Below are 23,442 nucleotides of genomic sequence, written 5' to 3' on the forward strand. Positions count from 1 at the left end.
TTCGGAGTCTGTGTCTTTTTTTAATATATTACTCCGCTATTTACCTTGTTGTCATTAGTGGGTAAAATAAATAAATAAATAAAATGACTCAAATAATAATCCGAATTCTAATTTCTTTTATCCGTTCTTAAACCCTGTATGGCTGTAATACTTTATAATAAGGAGAGATTCCACCACTGCAAACTCAAAACTCGCTTAATTTCACGCTATTTGTTTTTATTCTTAAAGTCTCACAATTGTCTGACTATTCACGCGAAAAACGGTCAATTTGGGCGTTAGGCAAGTCCAAAACCTCCTTTTATCAAATATACCCTTTCTGATACGCTCCATCGTTCCTAGGTAGGAGCCTGGCCCATCAAATTTTAAATTCGCCATCTTTCAAATCTCTCTTCCCATGAAAAATTTTCTTATAGCCTATAACTTTTAGGCTAAATTCACCCGTAGTTTGGTGATATTTTAATTGCTACAATTTGATTAAATCTAACTAGGCATCACCCGTTAAGATTTTCACCCCGAAATTTTTGTTTTATTTGTAATCACAATAGGCTTCTCTGTAGGCTAAATTAAATAGTCTCTTCGGAAAGCGCCGATACTTTTCATAGAACCCCTTAGTCGCTGTCTCAACACACGCTGAACGTCTCAACTTATAACCGTAAACCATTCCTGAGGCATTGCTCTTACGTCCTCTTGACAGGCTTTACTGCGCATAGTGTATTTTGATTTAGTTCAAATACTGTTTAAACATTTCCTCAAAAATGTTCCTTAATACCCTTAGCTTTAGTAGCAATAGTAGTAATAACAGTATTAGTACACAGAAGTAGTGGTAGTAGCAGCAGTAGTGATGTAGTGATTGTAGTGTAGTGTTCAAAATTAAAGCAAGCAAAACAAATTGCAGGAAACACGCTTTGAATTTGGATGCCTTTATTTTACTGTTCATTCATTACTGTTGTTATCCTCATTATATCGTGTCACTATTATTGTTGCTTTGAAGGTTATCATTACTTTTGTATCAGCATAATTCTATAAACAATATAATTTAGCTGTCATGCTACTTTCAGAAGGAGCAAATTTTCAATGTGGTTCTAAAAATTTTATACACCACCAATCAAAAAGAAAAGAAAAAAGTTAATAATAAAGAGCAAACAATGCTTACGTTGACAATGCAGCTGCGTATTCACCTTGTCCACCTCTTTTTTGTGCTAAATGTGCCATTTCACAGAGGTTATAATAAGTGCAACGAGGGTCATCTAGCAATCCATCTTTTGCCCATAAGTTATGTATGAGACTCATCCAAGTAGAAAAATCTACCGACAATTCTGCAATTTGATAAATTGACGTTTAAATTTTCTATCGTTTTTTTCTTCCATCAAAACAATAATTTATTTGTAACCCTTTGCGAAAGAAAAAGAAAGTGGAGTAACAAATAGAAAAGAAACAAACACTTCTAACAGGAAAAACCAACAACGGAAGAAGACGAATAAGGGCGCTGTGGGCGGGCATATACTTGTTGGTACCGTGGGATAGTTTACTAGCAAGCTCCGCCTGTTTTAAACCAAAATTGGTGAGCCCGTAAACAGATATGATGTTTCGATTTTTGCATCACGGAGGAAGATATAAAAAAAAAACGGAAAAAGGGAAGTAGATTGAACGGATATCTTTGTTACGAAGATTAGTCTAAACTCACGAAAGAAATAAAACCAAGTGGTAGGTAAATAAATGAATAAAACTTAGTCGGAGATTTTTTATTATATCTGCCTCAGTTGGCTACAATTTTGGAATAACTCAAAATAATTTGCTTTTACAATCAGCGACGGCGTGAGTCCGGGAAAATTTTAATGTGGACTGATTAATCCGGACAGGCTGATTATTGCATTCACTAGAAATTAATAGTGCACAAAAATTACATCCGCCCATTTCGGGCTCCAAATACCGTCATTCACGGTTCTGCCTTTCTTTCCTCTGATTTTACTGAATTAAACATAGAAATCCATGAAAAAGCTTAATTCTTTCATTTAAATAGTATTGGGCATTCCAGTATTGGGCATTCCAGTATTGGAATGATAGTGCTTATTACCTTTAACTTTTCCTGAGATATTTTAGAAAATGGATTATTGTTATAGAAAATAGATATTTTTTGAATATGGATTCTTATTGTCGCTTGTCTTCTAACCGCAGTTATTTGATTATTTAAGCAATTCCGATTTCTAACAACAATTTCTACCAAGCTTCAAACTTTTGGTTTATTTTTAATGTTTTTGAATTGTTGTAATCCCTTGCAAAATATATACAATTTTTGTTTTTCAATTACCAGTTTTTTGCTCTTTAAGCAATTTAATGTAAACTTCTCCATGCAACAAAATCTTCAATTTTTCCACATAAGTGTGACAACTTTAACACCGTTATTGCAATACTGATGTAATATAGATGGTTTTTTTTCGAGCCAGAATATTCCAGGATACAAATTTCCCCGAAAGAAGGGAAATACTGTGTCATTTTAAAGATATTTGACAGCTGAAGGAAGTCTGATTTCTAGCAGCGATTGTCTACTAAGCTCCAAATTTTTGTGTTTTTTTAATTTCTCGAACTGTTATAATCCCTTGTTAAAATATATACAAATATTTTTGCAATTGCCAAGTTTTTGCTCTTTAAGCAATTGAATGTATTTTCATACTGTTGTCTTTTCAAAGATATTTGGTTATTCAAGCAAGTCCGATTACTACAAAGCTTCGAAGTTTTGGTTTTTTAAGGTGTTTGAATTGTTGTAACCCCTTGTTAAAATATATACAAATATTTTTACCTGCCAGTTTTCTGCTCTTTACGCAATTTAATGTCTTTTCATACTGCCGTCTATTCAAAGATATTTGATTATTACAGCAAGCCTGAGTACTAACAGCGAATTATACAAGATTTCAAACTTAGGGTTATGTTTCCTATGGTTTTGGAATTGTTGTAACCCCTTGTCAAAATATATGCAAACGTTTTTACAATCCCTAGTTTTTTGCTCTTTAAGCAATTTAATATAAACTTCTTCATACATGAAAATCTTCAATTTTTCCACATAAGTGTGACAACGTCATTGCAACAGTGATGTATATAAAAATGACGTCATTCACATACATTTTTTTTCCAAAATTAAGGTTCTTAACGAATTTTCTCAAACTTCTGACCTATCTAGATCGTTTTTTTTAGGCTTGAATATCCCAGGATGCCAATTTTCCCGAAAAAATATGGAGCCGTTTTAAGAAAAAATACATACATACATAAATATATATGTAATTATGTATATATATATACATAATATATATATATATATATATATATATATATATATATATATATATATATATATATATATATATATATATATATATATATATATATATATATATATATATTTTTATATATGTTACTGTTAGAAGTTCATGAATGGGTATTTTTGGGGTTCTTGCTGCCCGGTTAAATGCTTAGTGTAGACTTGAGAAGATGTGTTGGTCCCCATTCTTCACTAATTTGGGACCCATTGCTTTTCCCTAGGCTATCATAATTTTGATGATTTAAATAATGTGAAAATTGCAGCTTGGAATGTCACAAAGTAAAAAAAAAAAAAAGAAAAAAAAAAGAAAAAAAAAAAAAAATAACGGTCGGATTTAAATTTTACTGATGAACCCAGACGTCTTGAACTAGACTTTTTAAGAAATTCAGAAACGCTCATCCCTCTGTAGGAAACATAAAATTAGGTGATATAGAATTTATTTACCCAGGTCGGTAGGATGGCGTGTAAAGACAGGGAGTAGGGTTCATGGTGAATGTGGGAGCTGCTAAGTGTCGTTTAGGTTGGGAAGGTATTAGTAATAGAATGCTATTTGCTCATTTAAAACTAAAAAGTACAAGGTATTAGTCAGAGTAGTACATGCTTCTTTAGAACTGACTGGTGGCGATAGTAGTGATTCAGATGATTTTTGATCACCGCTACAGGAACAAATAGGTAGGATACCAGACAAAAATATGGTATTATTATTAGGGGATTCTAAAATCCAGACCGCCAAAAATAGGGATAGATGATATCCTTTCCTATGTAAATTTGGCATAAGGAAAGAAAAGAGTAACGGTTATAGACTGCTATAGTTTTGTAAGTATCTAGTAATAAGCAATACAGTATTTGGTCATAAAATAACCCATGCAAGATGGTAAGAAAGCCAACCTTATTAATTATGTTAATGTAAACAGAGGACTGTCAGGATTGATATAAAGTACCAGAATATATAGGAGTTCTTGTATTAATGTTAAAAGTAAATATCACATTCTAGTAGTGTCTAGGGCAGACCGGAAGCCAAAATTTAGGAAGGTTAACTACCTTTTGGAAAATTTTTACCTTGGTAGACTCCTGGAAGAGAATTTGAGAGAAACTTTACAGGAATAATTGAATATTAAATAAAAAAGTTTGAAATTGGGTAATGTCAAAGATGAATGGAATAATTTTGTCAATATAGTTTGTGAAGTAGCAGATTGTGTCTTAGGGAGAAAAGTTAGAAAAGCAGCTAGGATTATTAGTGAAAATAGTTTAAGTTTACAAGAGAGAGAAAGGGACTGTAAGAGAAGTATTTGAGTGATAGATCATATAACCTCCTGAGACCTGACCATAGAAATACTTTTCTGATTATGTTCATTTCTTTGTAGTTGACTTAAAAAAAATCATTTTGACCATTGATCAACTAAAAAAAAAAATTGACCCCCCCACCCACCCTCTGGAGGATGTCCCCCGGTGTGGCCATTGGGTCCCTATCGAGCTCAGAGTATAGTAAAAGTCTGTTTCGTCTATTAAAAGAGATTTGTCAAAACGTTGAAAACAAAACATTACCCTTCATGAAATTTCTTGAAGCAGTTGTTGTCTCTTGTCAAGCAGAGATTGATTTTACACTGCAAACACATCCGTCTTGACCTTTTACAGCATCCAGGCCTTCTGCATCGGGATGCATTCGCCAAGTCACAAAATTCTGGTAGATGCAGTGCAGCTCTGGCATATGGTGGAGGGATTGGCCTCTTTTTCTCACTCAAAACACGGTGTTGAGTTTCACCCATTGACTCTTCGTTGCTATTTTCTTGACCCCGTGACTCCGAGCTTCCAGAACTGAGCAAAAACTCGGCCACGTTGAAACGAAGATCAATGAGCTGTTTAAGGTCACCAGAAACTTCTGGGCCATGGCCCTTCAGCTCATGAAATGCTTTGGCTAGTGCAGCATCCACAAAATGATGAAACAGACGCACAGTCCATTTTTTAGTACGCGTCTCAAATCGGTAATAGCTGACCATGCGGTCCACAAGGTCGACCCCACCCAAGTAGGTGTTGTAGTCGGATACTACTTGTGGACATTTGACCTGCACGTAAGACCCCTGGCGCTTGTCATACCGTTTGACCTCTTTCTCCTCTTCTATGCCTTTGCAGTTTGAAGACAGGAGAACCCCTTTGTTATCATACCCCTGGGTCACGGCTACTTTTCTATCTGAGCGCACAGACATGACAGAGGTTCCTCTGCCCTTTCTTTTCATTTCTGTTTCGGTAAAAAGCGTTGGGCCGTTGGCACCCAAACGGTTCTTCATGATAGTTCCGGTCGCATTTATTTTTCTTTCAGCCAGCATGTCGAGGAGCTTAACAGACGAGAAGAATCGGTCAAAATAGAGGTATGTACCTTCTGGTAGGGTCTCAGACAAGCGCAGTACGATCCCAGCTGACAAGCCATGAGCTACCAGCTGTTCTCCCAGGGTGGTGGCTCCCTGGTAGATTTGGAAGTCAAGTATCAGCCCTGAGGAGCTGGCAAGGACAAAATTCTTTAATCCAACCAGATTGGGCTTGTTAGGGACATATTGCTTGAGAGTCGACATACCCTGGAAGGGTATCATCTGTTCGGCAATTGAACAGTTCCTGTCACGTGGCAACTGGAGACAGATATTCCTGAAGTTGTCAAGGATTGGCTTCGCCTTCCAAAGCATATTTTTGGTTTTTTTTTTCGTCTGAGATTTATGAATCAACAACGAACTTCAGGTTTGACCGGATTGCGAAGAATCTGTCTCGAGCCATCTTTTGTGATATGGCTTCTACCCTAAACTTCCCAGACCAGTACATGCGGATCCGAGGAAACTTGAGGTTCCCCAGCAGGATGACAATGCCAACAAAAATTTTCAGCTCGTCTGGAGTTACATTCAAGATTTTGTGGTGGGCCAACTGATAGTTGTAGTTCATGCAAAAAGCTATACGTTCGAAGAAGCTCTCCGGGTAATACTGCAAAGAGAATTGTTCTCTACTCCAATCGTCGTGGTCCTGGAAATGAGTGGGGCCCATGTCCGGGCCACGATGATTATCGAACCGCTGAGACTTCCTCCAGGACAAGGTTGCTGCTACTTTTTTAGCCTTCAAGCGGTTGGCACGGGTTGCTAAGGGTACGTCATCATCAGATTCTTAATTTTCAACATCTGGAAGAACAGCATAACTGCCTGAAGGTGGAATGGCTGCAACACCTAGTTCAACCTAACAGTCTGAAGACGACAAGGAGTGATTTTTGATACAATCCTCATCATCATCTAAATCAGAGAGGTCCAGGTCACTCTCATAGAGCATTCCAAGGGCGTCATCAAATGAAACTACAAAAAAGTAACATGCTCATTAATATTGAAACTAATAGCTAGATAGATAGATACATAGATAGTTATTGGCAAAATAACTATTACAAACCCTAGTGGACCAAATTTGTTTTTCTGATTAAAAAAAAAATACAATAACAAAATAATACAATAGCAACACATAGTTACCACTGTAACGAAAACACGACAGGTAACAGTCAGAAAACACAAAATACAAAAGTCATAAATATAGGTCATAACTATAAAATATTTTTAAGGTCATAAGATAAAAAGATAAAAGGGTAACAAATAAAATAACCAAATATTCAACAATGAAAAAATAATATATACAATTATAGTTTAATTTTTAGCAGACTTACGGGTTGTGATTTTGGTTGATTTTATTTGCAAAAAAGGGAATAAAAGTTTTTTATAAAGTATGGAAGAAATGGGTTTGGGAAACAGATTGGGGTGGGTGGGGACACTTTACGGGGGTGGCGATTTCTTATGGGTGAGTGGCGGCTAGGTTGTTGCCAATTTAGTAAATAAAACAATCATTGGCTTCTGCTATCCCCATTAGAATCAAGATTTGAACTACGAAAAATCAACCCCAGGTTTTTACTCCATTGGAACCGCCTGTCCACAGACGTGGACATGGAGGTTTTCCAAGTTCCAAAAGATGGCACTTATCAAACTAACTGCTTTTAAAACTATATAAGCACTGTCTACAATCAAGAGAGTACACCTGATTTTTCTCAAAACTCGTTCTCACCACTTTCTTTTTTTTTATTTTTTCTTACCTTTGCTTTTTTTTCATCTCCTTATTTTAGCCTTTTCTAGTTTGTAAAAACACCACTAAAAGTCGCAGAAACTTTCTGAAAAAAATGGTAGATGGCTTTCCAGGTCCAAAAAGCACGTTGAAACAGCGAAATCTTTGCTAGATGGCGAGGCCTTTGCACAAAAAATATTTTATGGGGGTGTCCACAGACGTGGACACCAGGTCCCAGGAGGATAAAGACAAGAAGAATGTAAAGAAAGTAGAGAAGGCATTAAAATATGAATTAAGGGGCGTGAAGTAGAGGCCATGAATAAAATTGCTGAAGATTAGAAGATGCGGCGAGACAGCATAGTAGTAAAATATTGTATTGGCATGTTAAAAAACTAAGATTGACTATTAAATCTGGAATTGTCGCAGTTAAAGGTAGGAACGGGGCCACAATTAGTGATAGGAAAGAATGAAAGAGAAATAGGCAGAACTTTTTGAGAATGTGCTGAACTGTGATAAATTTACGCGGGATGATATAAAAAAAAAAAAAAATTTGCGACACTTTGCAAGTGAAGGAAGATTATTTTGCAAGAAAAAATTAGAGACAAGACTCAAATAACTAAAAAAATCAATAAGATCCCAGGTACTAGTAGTGTGGTAAATCTTTTTTTTTTTTTTTTAAATAGGGTGGTTGCGAAGTAAGAGATAAATTACTGAAGATTGTGAATATGATTCTTGAATAATGGGAAGTACCTAGCGATTTTAGGAAAACATTGTTTAAACCACTCTATAAGAAAGGTGATAAGAATAAGTACGGTAATTATAGATGTATTAGCTTGGTTTCGGTTGGAACTTAGTCTGATGATACTTTTTACAAAAGAACACATTTAGAAAAGAACTTTCTAGAAAAGAAAAAGTTTTAAGAAAAGAACAATGTAGGTTTAGGAAGGGGAGAGGATACGTCGACCAAATTGTTTACTCTTTTATTGATAATCGAGAAGTGCCCGAGTCATCAGACCCCTTTATTCCTTAGCTTTATAGATTATGAGCAAGCATTCAATTCAACCAATAGAAGATCTTTAGTGAAGTTCCTGTCTTTATACGATTTACCAGATAAATACATTAAAGTGATTAGTGCTATGTACAAGAATAATTTGCTGCATTTAATGTAGGGAATGGGGTTAGCTGCTGGTTTCGTATTAAATTAGGAGTTAAGAAGGGTTACGTTCTATCCCCCATTAATACAGAATTTGTCCTAACGATCACAGCAAAGGCCATGGGAGACCATAGAGCCAAAAGGGAAAAACGGTTTAGGTTATGCTGGAGAGTTAAACATCCAAGATGAAAGTGTTACTAAAATAAAGGATTTTTTTGGAGGTTTTGAGAGCTTGGGTGCAAGAATAGGCTTGAAAATCAATGTTAAGAAGACTAGGTCGCTTAGACTAGAAATAAGAGAAAGGGAAGAGTTACCTAGGTAGTATTATTAGTAAAGATGGTAGATGCGGTGAAGACATTAAAAGCAGAATAGCTAAGCCCAGGGCGTTTTCCATTGTTGAAAAATTTTTGGAAGAGTAGGAAGATAAGAGTGCGATCTATTGGTTCCGAATCGTCGGTGCTTCGAAAGACAGAGAAGGATTTGTTAATTTTTTTCCAGAGGAATTGTCTACGAATTGTTTTGGGCACCCGTCTGACTGGCCGTATTTCAACAATAAGCTGGGCGAAAAATGTAGTTCTATCCCATTTTCTTGGGCTACAGTGAGAGAAAGATTGAGACGGCTAGGACATGTTTTTTTTGCCAACCATCCGGTTGGCCTTTTTGGTCAACCATCTAGGGCCAAACAAAAAGCCGGTCGTCCCTTAATTGAGTGAGAGGAGGTCATAAGGAACGATTTAAGGAAGGAAGGACTGAGACGGCTAGGACATGTTTGCCTTTTTGGCCAACCATCCGGTTGGCCTTTTTGGCCAACCATCTAGGGCCAAACGAAAAGCCAGTCGTCCCTTAATTGAGTGAGATGAGGTCATAAGGAAGGATTTCAGGAAAATTAGAACTTCTTGGGAGGGTTTAAAGAGGGAGACTTTAAATAAATCGGGATGGAGGAGGATTGTGCTTATCATTAGTTGTGTTGGTCTCAGGCGGCCTGGTGCTCCTTCGAGCTATTAGTACTAATAGTAGTAATTTTTGTAATTTTGGGACCTAAACTGCCCTTTTGCACCTCAAAATTGCTGAAAACACCATTCATTGGTTTGATGCGATCACCCTAGAAGAAAACAGAAACAAATAAACATGAATCTGTGATTATCCTTCTTGAGAAAATGCACAATTTCGCATTTTTTTAGACGGGAACTTGTAAACCCTCCAATAGAATTCTCTGATACGCTGAAGCTTTTCATCACAATCCCTCGCGTTTTTGGGGACATTCCCTCCTTTTTGTAAATGGATAAAATTTTCTCGGGCCTATAAAAGTTTCCTGGTAACGATTCCCTTCTCCTTCCCGAGAAATTCCCTGACAGCGTCCAAGGTCTCCCCCCCCCCCCCACCCTTATACCTTTTGTGCCGGCAAGCATATGAATATAGTCTTTTAGGTTACAAAGGAAACATTTTTCTGCAATAAGATGGTAGCTATCGCCCCGTAGCACCTATATTCAGGTTTAACCCAAATGAAGAGGAGATGAGAGATTAATATATACTAACCCCAGTAACCCTCTTCTATATTTATCTGAAAGGTGCCAGATAGTCTTGTGCTACAAAACAGCAGAAAGTGTCACTTTGCAGCCGCAGAATTGTTTTCGCCACTTAGAAAGGGCACTAAAACTTTTAATTTTGGTTCAAATGAGCCATCTCCCAATTTTCTTTAGCTGTTGGTTCGATACTATAATCCCTGGGGAAAAAACAAATGAACACATATCTGTCATCTCTCTTCTCGATAAAAAAATACTGCATTTGTGCAAATGGGAGTTCAAAATCTCTACAATAGGGTTCATGATGGGCCAAGTTTTATGGTGTAACTTTCATCAAGATTCCTTGGCATCGATGTTTCCCCCCCCCCTTTCAAAAATCAGGCAAGTGTTCTTAGGCTCGTACCTTTTGACGGGTAGCTTTAGACTTGATGAATTTTATATATTTGGTATCACCACAAAAAGATGATTCTCTTGATGTGTATCAAGCAGTTCGTGGTAACGAATTGTAAGTAAGGAGTGACTCGGCTCAATAGTAATCAGAACTCTAAAAGACAGAATTTTCATATCAATAGATAGATCAAAATAATCAGCTTATTATGCTGATTCCAAATATATAAGATTCATCAAGTTTAGTGTTACTCATCGAAAACTACGAGCCTGAGAAAATTTCCCTTATTTTCGGAAAAGGAGAGTAACACCCCCGTAAAAGCCAAAGAATCTTAATAAAAGTCACACCATCAGATTCAGCATATCAGAGATCCCTATTGTTTAAGTTTCAAGCTCCTATATACAAAAATGTAGAATTTGGACATTTTTGCCAGACGAAAGATCACAGAGGCGTGTTTATTTGTTTGTTTTTTTGTTTTCTCCAGGGGGAAAACAAATTATCGAAACAATAGTCCTAGAAGATCGGGAGAGGATGTATTTGAACGGAAATTAAAAGTTCTAGTGCCCTTTATAAGTGACCAAAAAGATTGGAGGGCAGCTAGCCCCCTTTTCCCCAAAGTTGTACGATCCACATTTTGAGATAGTCATTTTCTTCATCATAGTTTAAAGATCCAATAACTATGTCTTTAAAGGTAACATAACCCCCCCCCCCCGCACGTCCGTGTGGAGAGGCCTGTAAGTTATGAAATTTGACCATTGTTTACGTAACCCAATATGACAACCTCCCACAGCCCTCAAGACAGGGTTGTAAGTTATGCCCTTGGGAGTAGAAGGGCCTTATTGACTCCGGTACGAACACCAAATATGGGCATAGAATACGGTACGAACACCAAATATGGGCATAGAATACGGTACGAACACCAAATATGGGCATAGAGTCATTAGGGAGAACACGTGCTTAATGGGGTCAATGACCTCTTTTTCCAAGGTCGATTTATTTGATGTTTCTATGTGTAATAACTCCGCGGCGAAGGTTGCACATGCGCATTGAATTCTGACGGGAGCAATGTTATTGATCTGGGGCTCGAGGGGGAAGTGAATTTCCGAGAACTTGATTGTGTAATCGAAGGGGAAGTGGATTTCCGAGAACTTGATTGCGTAATCAAAGTGTGTCAACAACAACAACATCGACCTTGACATTCGCTGAGAGCATGCACTTACAACAACATCGACCTTGGAACACCTGTGCAGTCGACCTCAATTCACCTATCGTGAATCAATAATTCCCCTTAGAAACAACAAATTAATTTCCCCTTCTTGACAGATCAATCAATCAATGACATCATCTGTCAGACTTTAAAAATTTCCGCCTAGAAACATTTCTCCAGGAATAGATCCATATCATTAATGTCTTTGCCTCGGGAACAACTCTTTTGGTCGAACTCCAAAGGATATTAATAACCAAAGGCCATGGAAACAATTAGGCAAGAAACATCTTAGCGATGAATTGTTTTAGCTTTCGAGAAGGTTTCCTATTAATTTGAAATGCGTTAGCACAGAGATGCCAATAACAAAGGAACACGCTGAATTTACGTTTAGTGATTATTTGGGCGAAACCGTTTTAGACAGGTTATGGAACTATTTCGGCGAAACAGATAGAGACATTTTAAAAGAAGATTTTTGAAGAGATTTTGGAGGAGGTTTTGAGTGTGGTCGTTATAATACACAAGTTTCATTTGAACAGTGTTGTGAGGTCCTCTAACCCAACCCCAAAGGGTTCCGATCCTCCTACCCCAACCCCGAAGGAAGCCCCCGGTCCTCAAAGCCCCCCAAGCTCCCAAAGGGCCACCGGCACCCCCAAAGGCCCACCCAGACCCCCAAAGGCCATCCCCAGGCCCCAAATGTCCCCCAGGCCCCCAACTGGCCCCCGGACCCCCAAAGGCCCTCCCTGTGCCCCAAAGGTCCTCCTCCGATCCCCAAAGGCCCATCGAGCTCCCAAAGGACCAACGGGGTCCCAAAGGCCCTCCACCGGCCCCCAACTGCCCCAAATGCACTCCCATGGTCCTCAAAGGTCCACCGGGCTCCCACAGGGCCACCGGTGCCCCAAAGGCCATCCAACGGTCCCCCCGCACCCCCAAGACCCACCCAGACCCCCCAAAGCCATCACCGGACCCCAAAGCCCAACCCAGTAGTGGTTGGGTGTGGTTTACCTTGTCACAGTTACATTTTCTTGATTTTTCAAAGTTCATTCTGAATTTCTTTCGTTGAAATGCAAGAGTTGGAATATTTCAGTAGCGTTCGGTTGTGGTTTACCTTGTCACAGTTACATTTTCTTGATTTTTCAAAGTTAATTATGAATTTCTTTCATTGAAATGCAAGAGTTGGAATATTTCAGTAGTGTTTGGTTGTGGTTTACCTTGTCACAGTTACATTTTCTAGATTTTTCAAAGTTCATTTTGAATTTCTTTCGTTGAAATGCAAGAGTTGGAATATTTCAGTAGTGTTTGGTCGTGGTTTACCTTGTCACAGTTACATTTTCTTGATATATCAAAGTTCATTTTGAATTTCTTTTGTTGAAATTCAAGAGTTGGAATATTTCAGTAGCGTTCGGTTGTGGTTTACCTTGTCAAAGTTACATTTTCTTGATTTTTCAACGCTCATTTTGAATTTCCTTTGTTGAAATGCAAGAGTTGGACTATTTCAGTGGTGTTTGGTTTTGGATTACCTTGTCACAGTTACATTTTCTTGATTTTTCAAAACTCATTTTTAATTTCATTTGTTGAAATGCAAGAGTTGGAGTATTTCAGTAGTGTTTGGTTGTGGTTTACCTTGTCACAGTTAAATTTTCTTGATTTTTCAAAGTTCATTATTCAACGTTCTTTCGTTGAAATGCAATAGTTGGAATATTTCAGTAGTGTTTGGTTGTGGTTTACCTTGTCACAGTTACATTTTATTGATTTTCCAAAGTGCATTTGAATTTCTTTTGTTGAAACGCAAGAGTTGGACTATTTCAGTAGTGTTCGGTTGTTGTTTACCTTGTCAAAGTTACATTTTCTGGATTTTTAAAAGTTCATTTTGAATTTCTTTTGTTGAAATGAAATAGTTGGAATATTTCAGTAGCGTTTGTTTTTGTTTTACCTTGTCACATTTCCATTTTAATTATTTTTCAATGTTCCTTTTTATTTATTTAATTGAAATGCAAGAGTTGGAATATTTCAGTTGTGTTTGGTTGTGGTTTACCTTGTCACAGTTAAATTTTCATGATTTTTAAAAGTTCATTTTGAATTTATTTCGTTGAAATGCAAGAGTTGGAATATTTAAGTATTGTTTGGTCGTTGTTTACCTTGTCACAGTTACATTTTCTTGATTTTTCAAAGTTCATTTTTAATATCTTTTATTGAAATGCAAGAGTTGGACTATTTCAGTAATGTCTGATTATGGTTTTCCTTGTCAAGGATAAATTTTCTTTATTATTCAAATCTCATTTTGAATTTCTTTCGTTGAAAAGCAAGAGTTGGACTCTTTCAGTCGTGTTTGGTTATTGTTGACCTTGTAACAGTTAAATTTTCATGATTTTTCAAAGATCATTTAGAATTTCTTTCGTTGAAATGCAAGAGTTGGAATATTTCAGTAGTGTTTGGTTATGGTTTACCTTGTCACAGTTACATTTTCATGATTTTTCAGAGTTGATTTTGAATTTCTTTCGTTGAAATGCAAGAGTTGGAATATTTCAGTAGTGTTTGGTTATGGTTTACCTTGTCACAGTTACATTTTCTTGATTTTTCAAAGATCATTTAGAATTTATTTCATTGAAATGCAAGAGTTGGAATATTTCAGTAGTGTTTGGTTATGGTTTACCTTGTCACAGTTACATTTTCCTGATTTTTCAAAGTTCATTTAGAATTTCTTTCGTTGAAATGCAAGAGTTGGAATATTTCAGTGGTGTTTGGTTATGGTTTACCTTGTCACAGTTACATTTTCCCGATTTTTCAAAGTTCATTATGAATTTCTTTCGTTGAAATGCAAGAGTTGGAATATTTCAGTAGTGTATGGTCGTGGTTTACCTTGTCACAGTTACATTTTCTTGATTTTTCAAAGTTGATTTTGAATTTCTTTCGTTGAAATGCAAGAGTTGGAATATTTCAGTAGTGTTTGGTTGTGGTTTACCTTGTCACAGTTACATTTTCTTGATTTTTCAAAGTTCATTTTGAATTTATTTCTTTGAAATTCAAGAGTTGGAATATTTCAGTAGTGTTTTGTTGTGGATTACCTTGTCACAGTTACATTTTCTTGATTTTTCATAGTTAATTTTGAATTTCTTTCGTTGAAATGCAAGAGTTGGAATATTTCAGCAGTGTTTGGTTGTGGTTTACCTTGTCACAGGTACATTTTCTTTATTTTTCAAAGTTCATTTTGAATTTCTTTCGTTGAAATGAAAGAGTTGGAATATTTCATTAGTGTTTTTGAGTGGTTTAACTTGTCACAATTAAATTTTCTTGATTTTTCATAGTTCATTTTGAATTTCTTTTGTTGAAATGCAAGAGTTGGAATATTTCAGTAGCGTTAGGTTGTGGTTTAACTTGTCACAGTTACATTTTCTTGATTTTTCAAAGTTCATTTTGAATTTCCTTTGTTGAAATGCAAGAGTTGGAATATTTCAGTAGTGTTTGGTTGTGGTTTACCTTGTCACACTTACATTTTCATGATTTTTCAAAGCTCATTTCGAATTTCTTTCATTGAAAAGAAATAGTTGGAATATTTCAGAAGTTTTTTTCTGTGGTTTAACTTGTCAAAGTTAATTTTTAATGATTTTTAAATTTTAATATTAAATTAATTAAATTTAATTAAATTTTATGAATATTTAAAAAGTTTTTGGTTTTTTTTTAACTTTTAACATTTAAATTTTCTAGATTTTTAAAAGTTAATTTTGAATTTCTTTCGTTGAAAAGCAAGAGTTGGAATATTTCAGTAGAGTTTGGTTGTGGTTTACCTTGTCACAGTTACATTTTCTTGATTTTTCAAAGTTCATTTTGAATTGCTTTCGTTGAAATGAAAGAGTTGGAATATTTCAGTAGTGTTTGGTTTTGGTTTACCTTGTCACAGTTACATTTTCTTGATTTTTCAAAGTTCATTTTGAATTTCTTTCGTTGAAATGCAAGAGGTGGAATATTTCAGTAGTGTATGATAGTGGTTTACCTTGTCATAGTTACATTTTCTTGATTTTTCAAAGTTCATTTTGAATTTCTTTCATTGAAATGCAAGAGTTGGAATATTTCAGTAGTGTTTGGTTGTGGTTTACCTTGTCACAGTTACATATTAGTGATTTTTCAAATTTAATTTTGAATTAATATAGTTGAAATTAAATAGTTTGAATATTTAATTATTGTTTTGTTGTGGTTTAACATGTCACAGTTAAATTTTATTGATTTTTCAAATTTCATTTTTAATTTCTTTCGTTGAAATGCAAGAGTTGGAATATTTAACTAGTGTTTGGTTGTGGTTTACATTGTCACATTTACATTTTCTTTATTTTTCAAAGTTCATTTTTGAATTTCTTTCGTTGAATAGCAAGAGTTGGAATATTTAAGTAGTGTTTGCTTATGGTTTACCTTGTCACAGTTAAATTTTCTTGATTTTTCAATGTTCATTTGAATTTAATTAGTTGAAATGCAAGAGTTGGAATATTTCAGCAGTGTTTGGTTGTGGTTTACCTTGTCACAGTTACATTTTATTGATTTTTCAAATTTAATTTTTGAATTTCTTTCGTTGAAATGCAAGAGTTGGAATATTTCAGTAGTGTTTGTTTGTGGTTTACCTTGTCATAGTTACATTTTCTTGATTTTTCAAAGTTCATTTGAATTTAATTAGTTGAAATGAAAGAGTTTGAATATTTCAGTAGCGTTAGGTTGTGGTTTACCTTGTCACAGTTACATTTTCTTGATTTTTCAAATTTAATTTTGAATTTCTATCGTTAAAATGCAAGAGTTGGAATATTTCAGTAGTGTTTGGTTGTGTTTTATATTGTCAAAGTTACATTTTCTTGATTTTTAAAAGTTCATTTTGAATTTCTTTAGTTGAAAAGCAAGAGTTGGAATATTTCAGTCGTGTTTGCTTGTGGTTTAACTTGTCACAGTTAAATTTTCTAGGTTTTTCAAAGTTCATTTAAATTTATTTCTTTGAAATGCAAGAGGTGGAACATTTCAGAAGTGTTTGGTCGTGGTTTACCTTGTCACAGTTACATTTTCTTGATTTTTCAAAGTTCATTTTGAATTTCTTTCATTGAAATGCAATAGTTGGAATATTTCAGTATTGTTTGGTCGTGGTTTACCTTGTCAAAGTTACATTTTCTTGATTTTTCAAAGTTCATTTTGAATTTCTTTCTTTGAATTGCAAGAGTTGGAATATTTCAGTAGTGTTTGTTTGTGGTTTACCTTGTCACAGTTACATTTTCATGATTATTCAAAGCTCATTTTTAATTTCTTTCGTTGAAATGCAAGAGTTGGAATATTTCAGTAGTGTTTGCTTATGGTTTACATTGTCACAGTTACATTTTCTTGATTTTTAAAAGTTCATTTTGAATTTCTTTCGTTGAAATGCAAGAGTTGGAATATTTCAGTAGTGTTTGGTTATGGTTTACCTTGTCACAGTTACATTTTCTTGATTTTTCAAAGTTCATTTAGAATTTCTCTCATTGAAATGCAAGAGTTGGACTATTTCAGTTGTGTTTGGTTATGGTTTACCTTATCACAGTTACATTTTCTTGATTTTTCAAAGCTCATTTTGAATTTCTTTCTTTGAAAAGCAAGAGTTGGACTATTTCAGACGTGTTTGCTTATGTTTTACCTTGTCACAGTTGTATTCTCTTGATTTTTCAAAGTTCATTTGAATTTCTTTAGTTGAAATTCAAGAGTTTGAATATTTCAGTAGTGTTTGGTTTTGGTTTACCATGTCACAGTTGCATTCTCTTTATTTTTCAAAGTTCATTTGAATTTATTTAGTTGAAATGCAAGAGCTGGAATATTTCAGTAGTATTTGGTTATGGTTTAACATGTCACAGATACATTTTCTTGATTTTTCAAATTTCATTTCGAATTTCTTTCGTTGAAATGCAAGAGTTGGAATATTTCAGTGGTGTTTGGTTATGGTTCACCTTATCACAGTTACATTTTCATGATTTTCAAATTCATTTTGAATTTTTTTCATTAACATGCATGAGTTGGAATATTTCACTAGAGTTTGGTTCTGGTTTACCTTGCCACATTTACACACATGTATACACATGTACACACATTTGCTTATCATGAGTGCTCATGATAAGTTAACCTAACCTTTTCCGGTGAGTATGGTTAGGTTAGACTAGATTAAGTTAGGTTAGATTAGGTTAGGTTAGGTTAGCCCATGTTTGCTTCACATAGGTTAGCATAGGTTAGGTGAGAGACAGGCAAAAAGTTAGGTGTATGATTAGGTTAGGTTAGGTTAGATTAAGTTAGGTTAGGTTAAGTTAGGTTAGGCTAGGTTAGCCTACGTACGCATGCGTACGCTAGAGCTAGCCTAACCTAACCTAACCTAACCTAACCTAATCTAACCTAACCTAATCATACACTAACTTTTGCCTGTCTCTCACCTAACCTAAGCTAACTAAGTGAAGCGTACATGGGCTAACCTAACCTAACCTGATCTAACCTAACTTAATCTGGTCTAACCTAACCATACTCACCGGAAAAGGTTAGGTTAACTTATCATGAGCACTCATGATAAGCACATGTGTGTACATGTGTATACATGTGTGTAAATGTGGCAAGGTAAACCAAAACCAAACACTAGTGAAATATTCCAACTCATGCATTTCAATGAAAGAAATTCAAAATGAATTTGAAAATCAAGAAAATGTAACTGTGATAAGGTGAACCATAACCAAACACCACTGAAATATTCCAACTCTTGCATTTCAACTAAAGAAATTCGAAATGAACTTTGAAAAATCAAGAAAATGTAACTGTGACAATTTAACCCATAAAAAAAAAATAATTAAATATTAAAACTATTTAATTTAAAATAAAGAATTACAAATGTAAAGTTAATAATAAATAATATGAAAAAGTTAAACTTTTAAACAATCGAAAACACCACTTAAATATTACAACTATTTATTTTAAAATAAATAAATTAAAATGAAGTTTTAAAAATCAAGAGAATGAAACTGTGACAATGTAAACCATAACCAAACACTTCTGAAATATTCCACCTCTTGCTTTTCAACGATAGAAATTCAAAATGAGCTTTGAAAAATCAAGAAAATGGACCTGTGATAAGGTAATCCATAACCAAACACAACTGAAATAGTCCAACTCTTGCATTTCAACGAAAGACATTCGAAATGAACTTTGAAAAATCAAGAAAATGTAACTGCGACAAGGTGAACCATAACCAAACACCACTGAAATATTCCAACTCTTGCATTTCAACGAAAGAAATTCAAAATGAACTTTGAAAAATCAAGAAAATGTAACTGTGACAATGTGGACCATAAGCAAACACTACTGAAATATTCAAACTCTTGCATTTCAACGAAAGAAATTCAAAATGAGCTTTGAAAAATCATGAAAATTTAACTGTTACAAGGTAAACCACAAACAAACACTACTTACAGATTTCAACTCTTGAATTTAAATGAAAGAAATTCTAAATGACCTTTGAAAAATCAAGAAAATGTAACTTTGACTAGGTAAACCATAACCAAACACTACTGAAATATTTCAACTATTGCATTTCAACGAAAGAAATTCAAAATTAAAATTTACAAATCAAGAAAATGTAACTGTGTCAAGGTAAACCACAACCAAACACTACTGAAATGTTCCACCTCTTGCATTTCAAAGAAAGAAATTTAAATTAACTTTGAAAAATAAAGAAAATGTAACTGTGACAAGGTAAACCACAAGCAAACACTACTGAAATATTCCAACTCTTGCTTTTCAACGAAAGAAATTCAAAATGAACTTTGAAAAATCAGGAAAATGTAACTTTGACAAGGTAAACCACAACCAAACACTACTGAAATATTCCAACTCTTGCATTTCAACGATAGAAATTCAAAATGAACTTTGAAAAATCAAGAAAATGTAACTGTGACAAGGTAAACCACAACCGAACGCTACTGAAATAGTCCAACTCGTGCATTTCAACGAAAGAAATTCAAATGAACTATGAAAAATAAAGAAAATGTAAATGTGACAAGGTAAACCAAAAGCAAACACTACTGAAATATTCCAGCTCTTGATTTTCAACGAAAGAAATTCAAAAATGAACTTTGAAATATCAAGAAAATGTAAATGTGACAAGGTAAACCACAACCAAACACTAGTGAAATAATCCAACTCTTGCATTTCAACGAAAGAAATTCAAAATGAACTTTGAAAAATCAAGAAAATGTAACTTTGACAAGGTAAACCACAACCAAACACTACTGAAATATTCCAACTCTTGCATTTCAACAAAAGAAATTCAAAATGAACTTTGAAAAATCAAGAAAATGTAACTGTGACAAGGTAAACCGCAACCAAACGCTACTGAAATATTCCGACTCTTGCATTTCAATGAAAGAAATTCAAAATGAACTTTCAAAAATCAAGAACATGTAACTGTGACGAGGTAAACCACGACCATACACTACTGAAATATTCCAGCTCTTGCATTTCAACGAAAGAAATTCAAAATGAACTTTGAAAAATCAAGAAAATGTAACTGTGACAAGGTAAACCATAACCAAACACTACTGAAATATTCCAACTCTTGCATTTCAACGAAAGCAATTCAAAATGAACTTTGAAAAATCAAGAAAATGTAACTGTGACAAGGTAAACCACAACCAAACACTACTGAAATATTCCAAGTCTTGCTTTTCAAGGAAATAAATTCAAAATTAACTTTGAAAAATAAAGAAAATTTTACTGTTACAAGTTAAACCACGACCAAAAAATTTTTAAATATACCAACTCTTGAATTTAAATTAAATAAATTCAAATGAACTTTGAAAAATCAAGAAAATTTAACTGTGACAAGGTAAACCACAGCCAAACACTACTGAAATATTCCAACTCTTGCTTTTCAACGAAAGAAATTCAAAATGAACATTGAAAAATCAAGAAAATGTAACTGTGACAAGGTAAACCACAACCAAACACTACTGAAATATTCCAACTCTTGCATTTCAACGAAAGAAATTCAAAATTAACTTTGAAAAATCAAGAAAATGTAACTGTGACAAGTTAAACAACAACCGAACGCTACTGAAATATTCCAACTCTTGCATTTCAACAAAACAAATTAAAAATGAACTATGAAAAATCATGAAAATGTAACTGTGACAAGGTAAACCACGACCAAACACTACTGAAATATTCCAACTCTTGCATTTCAACGAAAGAAATTCAAAATGAACTTTGAAAAATCAAGAAAATGTACCTGTGACAAGGTAAACCACAACCAAACACTTCTGAAATATTCCAACTCTTGCATTTCAACGAAAGAAATTCAAAATGAACTTTTAAAAATCAAGAAAATGTAAATGTTACAAGGTAAACAACAACCAAACACTACTGAAATATTCCAACTCTTGAATTTCAACGAAAGAAATTCAAAATGAACTTTGAAAAATCAAGAAAATGTAACTGTGACAATGTAAACCACAACCAAACACTACTGAAATATTCCAACTCTTGCATTTCAACGAAAGAAATTCAAAATCAACTTTGAAAAATCAAGAGAATGTAACTGTGAAAAGGTAAACCAAAACAATACAATACTGAAATAGTCAAACTCTTGAAATTCAACTAAAGAAATTCAAAATTAAATTTTAAAAATCATTAAAATGTAACTGTGACAAGGTAAACCAAAAACAAACAAAAATGAAATATTCCAACTCTAGCATTTCAACAAAAGAAATTCTAAATTAACATTGAAAAATCAGGAAAATGTAACTGTGACAAGGTAAACCAGAACCAAACACTACTGAAATATTCCAACTCTTGCATTTCAAAGAAAGAAATTCTAAATGAGATTTGAAAAATCAAGAAAATGTAACTGTGACAATGTAAACCATAACCAAACACGACTGAAATATTCAAACTCTTGCATATGAAAGAAAGAAATTCAAAATGAACTTTGAAAAATCATGAAAATGTAACTGTGATAATGTAAACCAAAAGCAAACACTACTGAAATATTCCAACTCTTGCATTTCAACAAAAGAAATTCAAAATGAACTTTGAAAAATCAAGAAAATGTAACTGTGACAAGGTAAACCATAACCAAACACTACTGAAATAGTCCAACTCTTTCATTTCAACTAAAGAAATTCAAACTGATATTTGAATAATCATTAAAATGTAACTTTGACAAGGTAAACCATAAGCAAACACTACTGAAATAGTCCAACTCTTGCATTTCAATGAAAGAAATTCAAAATGAACTTTGAAAAATCAAGAAAATTTAACTGTGACACGGTAAACCACGACCAAACACTACTGAAATATTCCAACTTTTGCATTTAAACTAAATAAATTAATAATGAACTTTGAAAAATCATGAAAATTTAACTGTGACAAGGTAAACCACAACCAAACACTACTGAAATATTCCAACTCTTGCATTTCAATGAAAGAAATTCAAATGAACTTTGAAAAATCAAGAAAATTGAACTGTGACAAGGTAAACCACGACCAAACACTACTGAAATATTCCAACTCTTGCATTTCAACTAACGAAATTCAAAATGAACTTTGAAAAATCAAGAAAATTTAACTTTGACAAGGTAAACCACAACCGAACTCTACTGAAATAGTCCAACTCTTGCATTTCAACAAAAGAAATTCAAATGAACTTTGTAAAATCAAGAAAATGTAACTGTGAAAAGGTAAACCACAACCAAACACTACTGAAATATTCCAACTATTGCATTTCAACGAAATTCGTTGAATAAGAACTTTGAAAAATCAAGAAAATTTAACTGTGACAAGGTAAACCACAACCAAACACTACTGAAATAGTCCAACTCTTGCATTTCAACAAATGAAATTCAAAATGAGTTTTGAAAAATCAAGACAATGTAACTGTGACAAGGTAAACCAAAACCAAACACTACTGAAATATTCCAACTCTTGCATTTCAACAAAGGAAATTCAAAATGAGCGTTGAAAAATCAAGAAAATGTAACTGTGACAAGGTAAACCACAACCGAACGCTACTGAAATATTCCAACTCTTGCATTTCAACGAAAGAAATTCGAAATGAACTTTGAAAAATCAAGAAAATGTAACTGTGACAAGGTAAACCACTACCAAACACTACTGAAATATTCCAACTCTTGCATTTCAACGAAAGAAATTCGAAATAAACTTTGAAAAATCTAGAAAATATAACTGTGACAAGGTAAACCACAACCACACACTACTGAAATATTCCATCTCTTGCTTGTCAGTGAAAGAAATTCAAAATAAACTTTGAAAAATCTTGACATTGTAACTGTGATAAGGTAACCCACAACCGAACGCTACTGAAATATTCTAACTCTTGCATTTCAACGAAAGAAATTCAAACTGAACTTTGAAAAATAAAGAAAATGTAACTGTGACAAGGTAAACCACAACCAAACACTACTGGGATGGGCTGTGGGGTCGGGTGTTGGTTTTGGGGGGTCTGGTGGGGCATTGGGGGCGCGGGGGGACCGGTGGATGGCCTTTGGGGCACCGGTGGCCCTTTGGGAGCCCGGGGGACCTTTGAGGACCATGGGAGGGCATTTGGGGCAGTTGGGGGCCGGTGGAGGGCCTTTGGGACCCCGTTGGTCCTTTGGGAGCTAGTTGGGCCTTGGGGGACGGGAGGTGGACGTTTGGGGACCAGGGTGGGCCTTGGGGGGTCGGGGGGGGCATTGGGGGGCGGGGGGGACTTTGGGGGCGTGGGGATGGCCTTTGGGGGTCTGGGTGGGCCTTTGGGGGCGC

General features: G+C 34.7%; 1 protein-coding gene across 1 annotated transcript in view; it reads right to left on the reverse strand.

Moving 5' to 3' along the window:
• The window catches only part of LOC148948621 (uncharacterized), a 98,959-nt gene that overhangs the window by 18,020 nt on the left and 57,497 nt on the right, over window positions 1-23,442 (reverse strand). Inside the window, exon 2 of the mRNA XM_089094019.1 lies at window positions 1,154-1,316. Coding sequence (XP_088950145.1) covers window positions 1,154-1,316 — 163 coding nt within the window. The remainder of the gene's footprint in view (window positions 1-1,153; window positions 1,317-23,442) is intronic.

This window comes from Artemia sp. Qi Xiang Cuo, chromosome 9, assembly GCF_049724085.1.
Source record: "Artemia sp. Qi Xiang Cuo chromosome 9, ASM4972408v1, whole genome shotgun sequence".
Lineage (NCBI taxonomy): Eukaryota > Metazoa > Arthropoda > Branchiopoda > Anostraca > Artemiidae > Artemia > Artemia sp. Qi Xiang Cuo.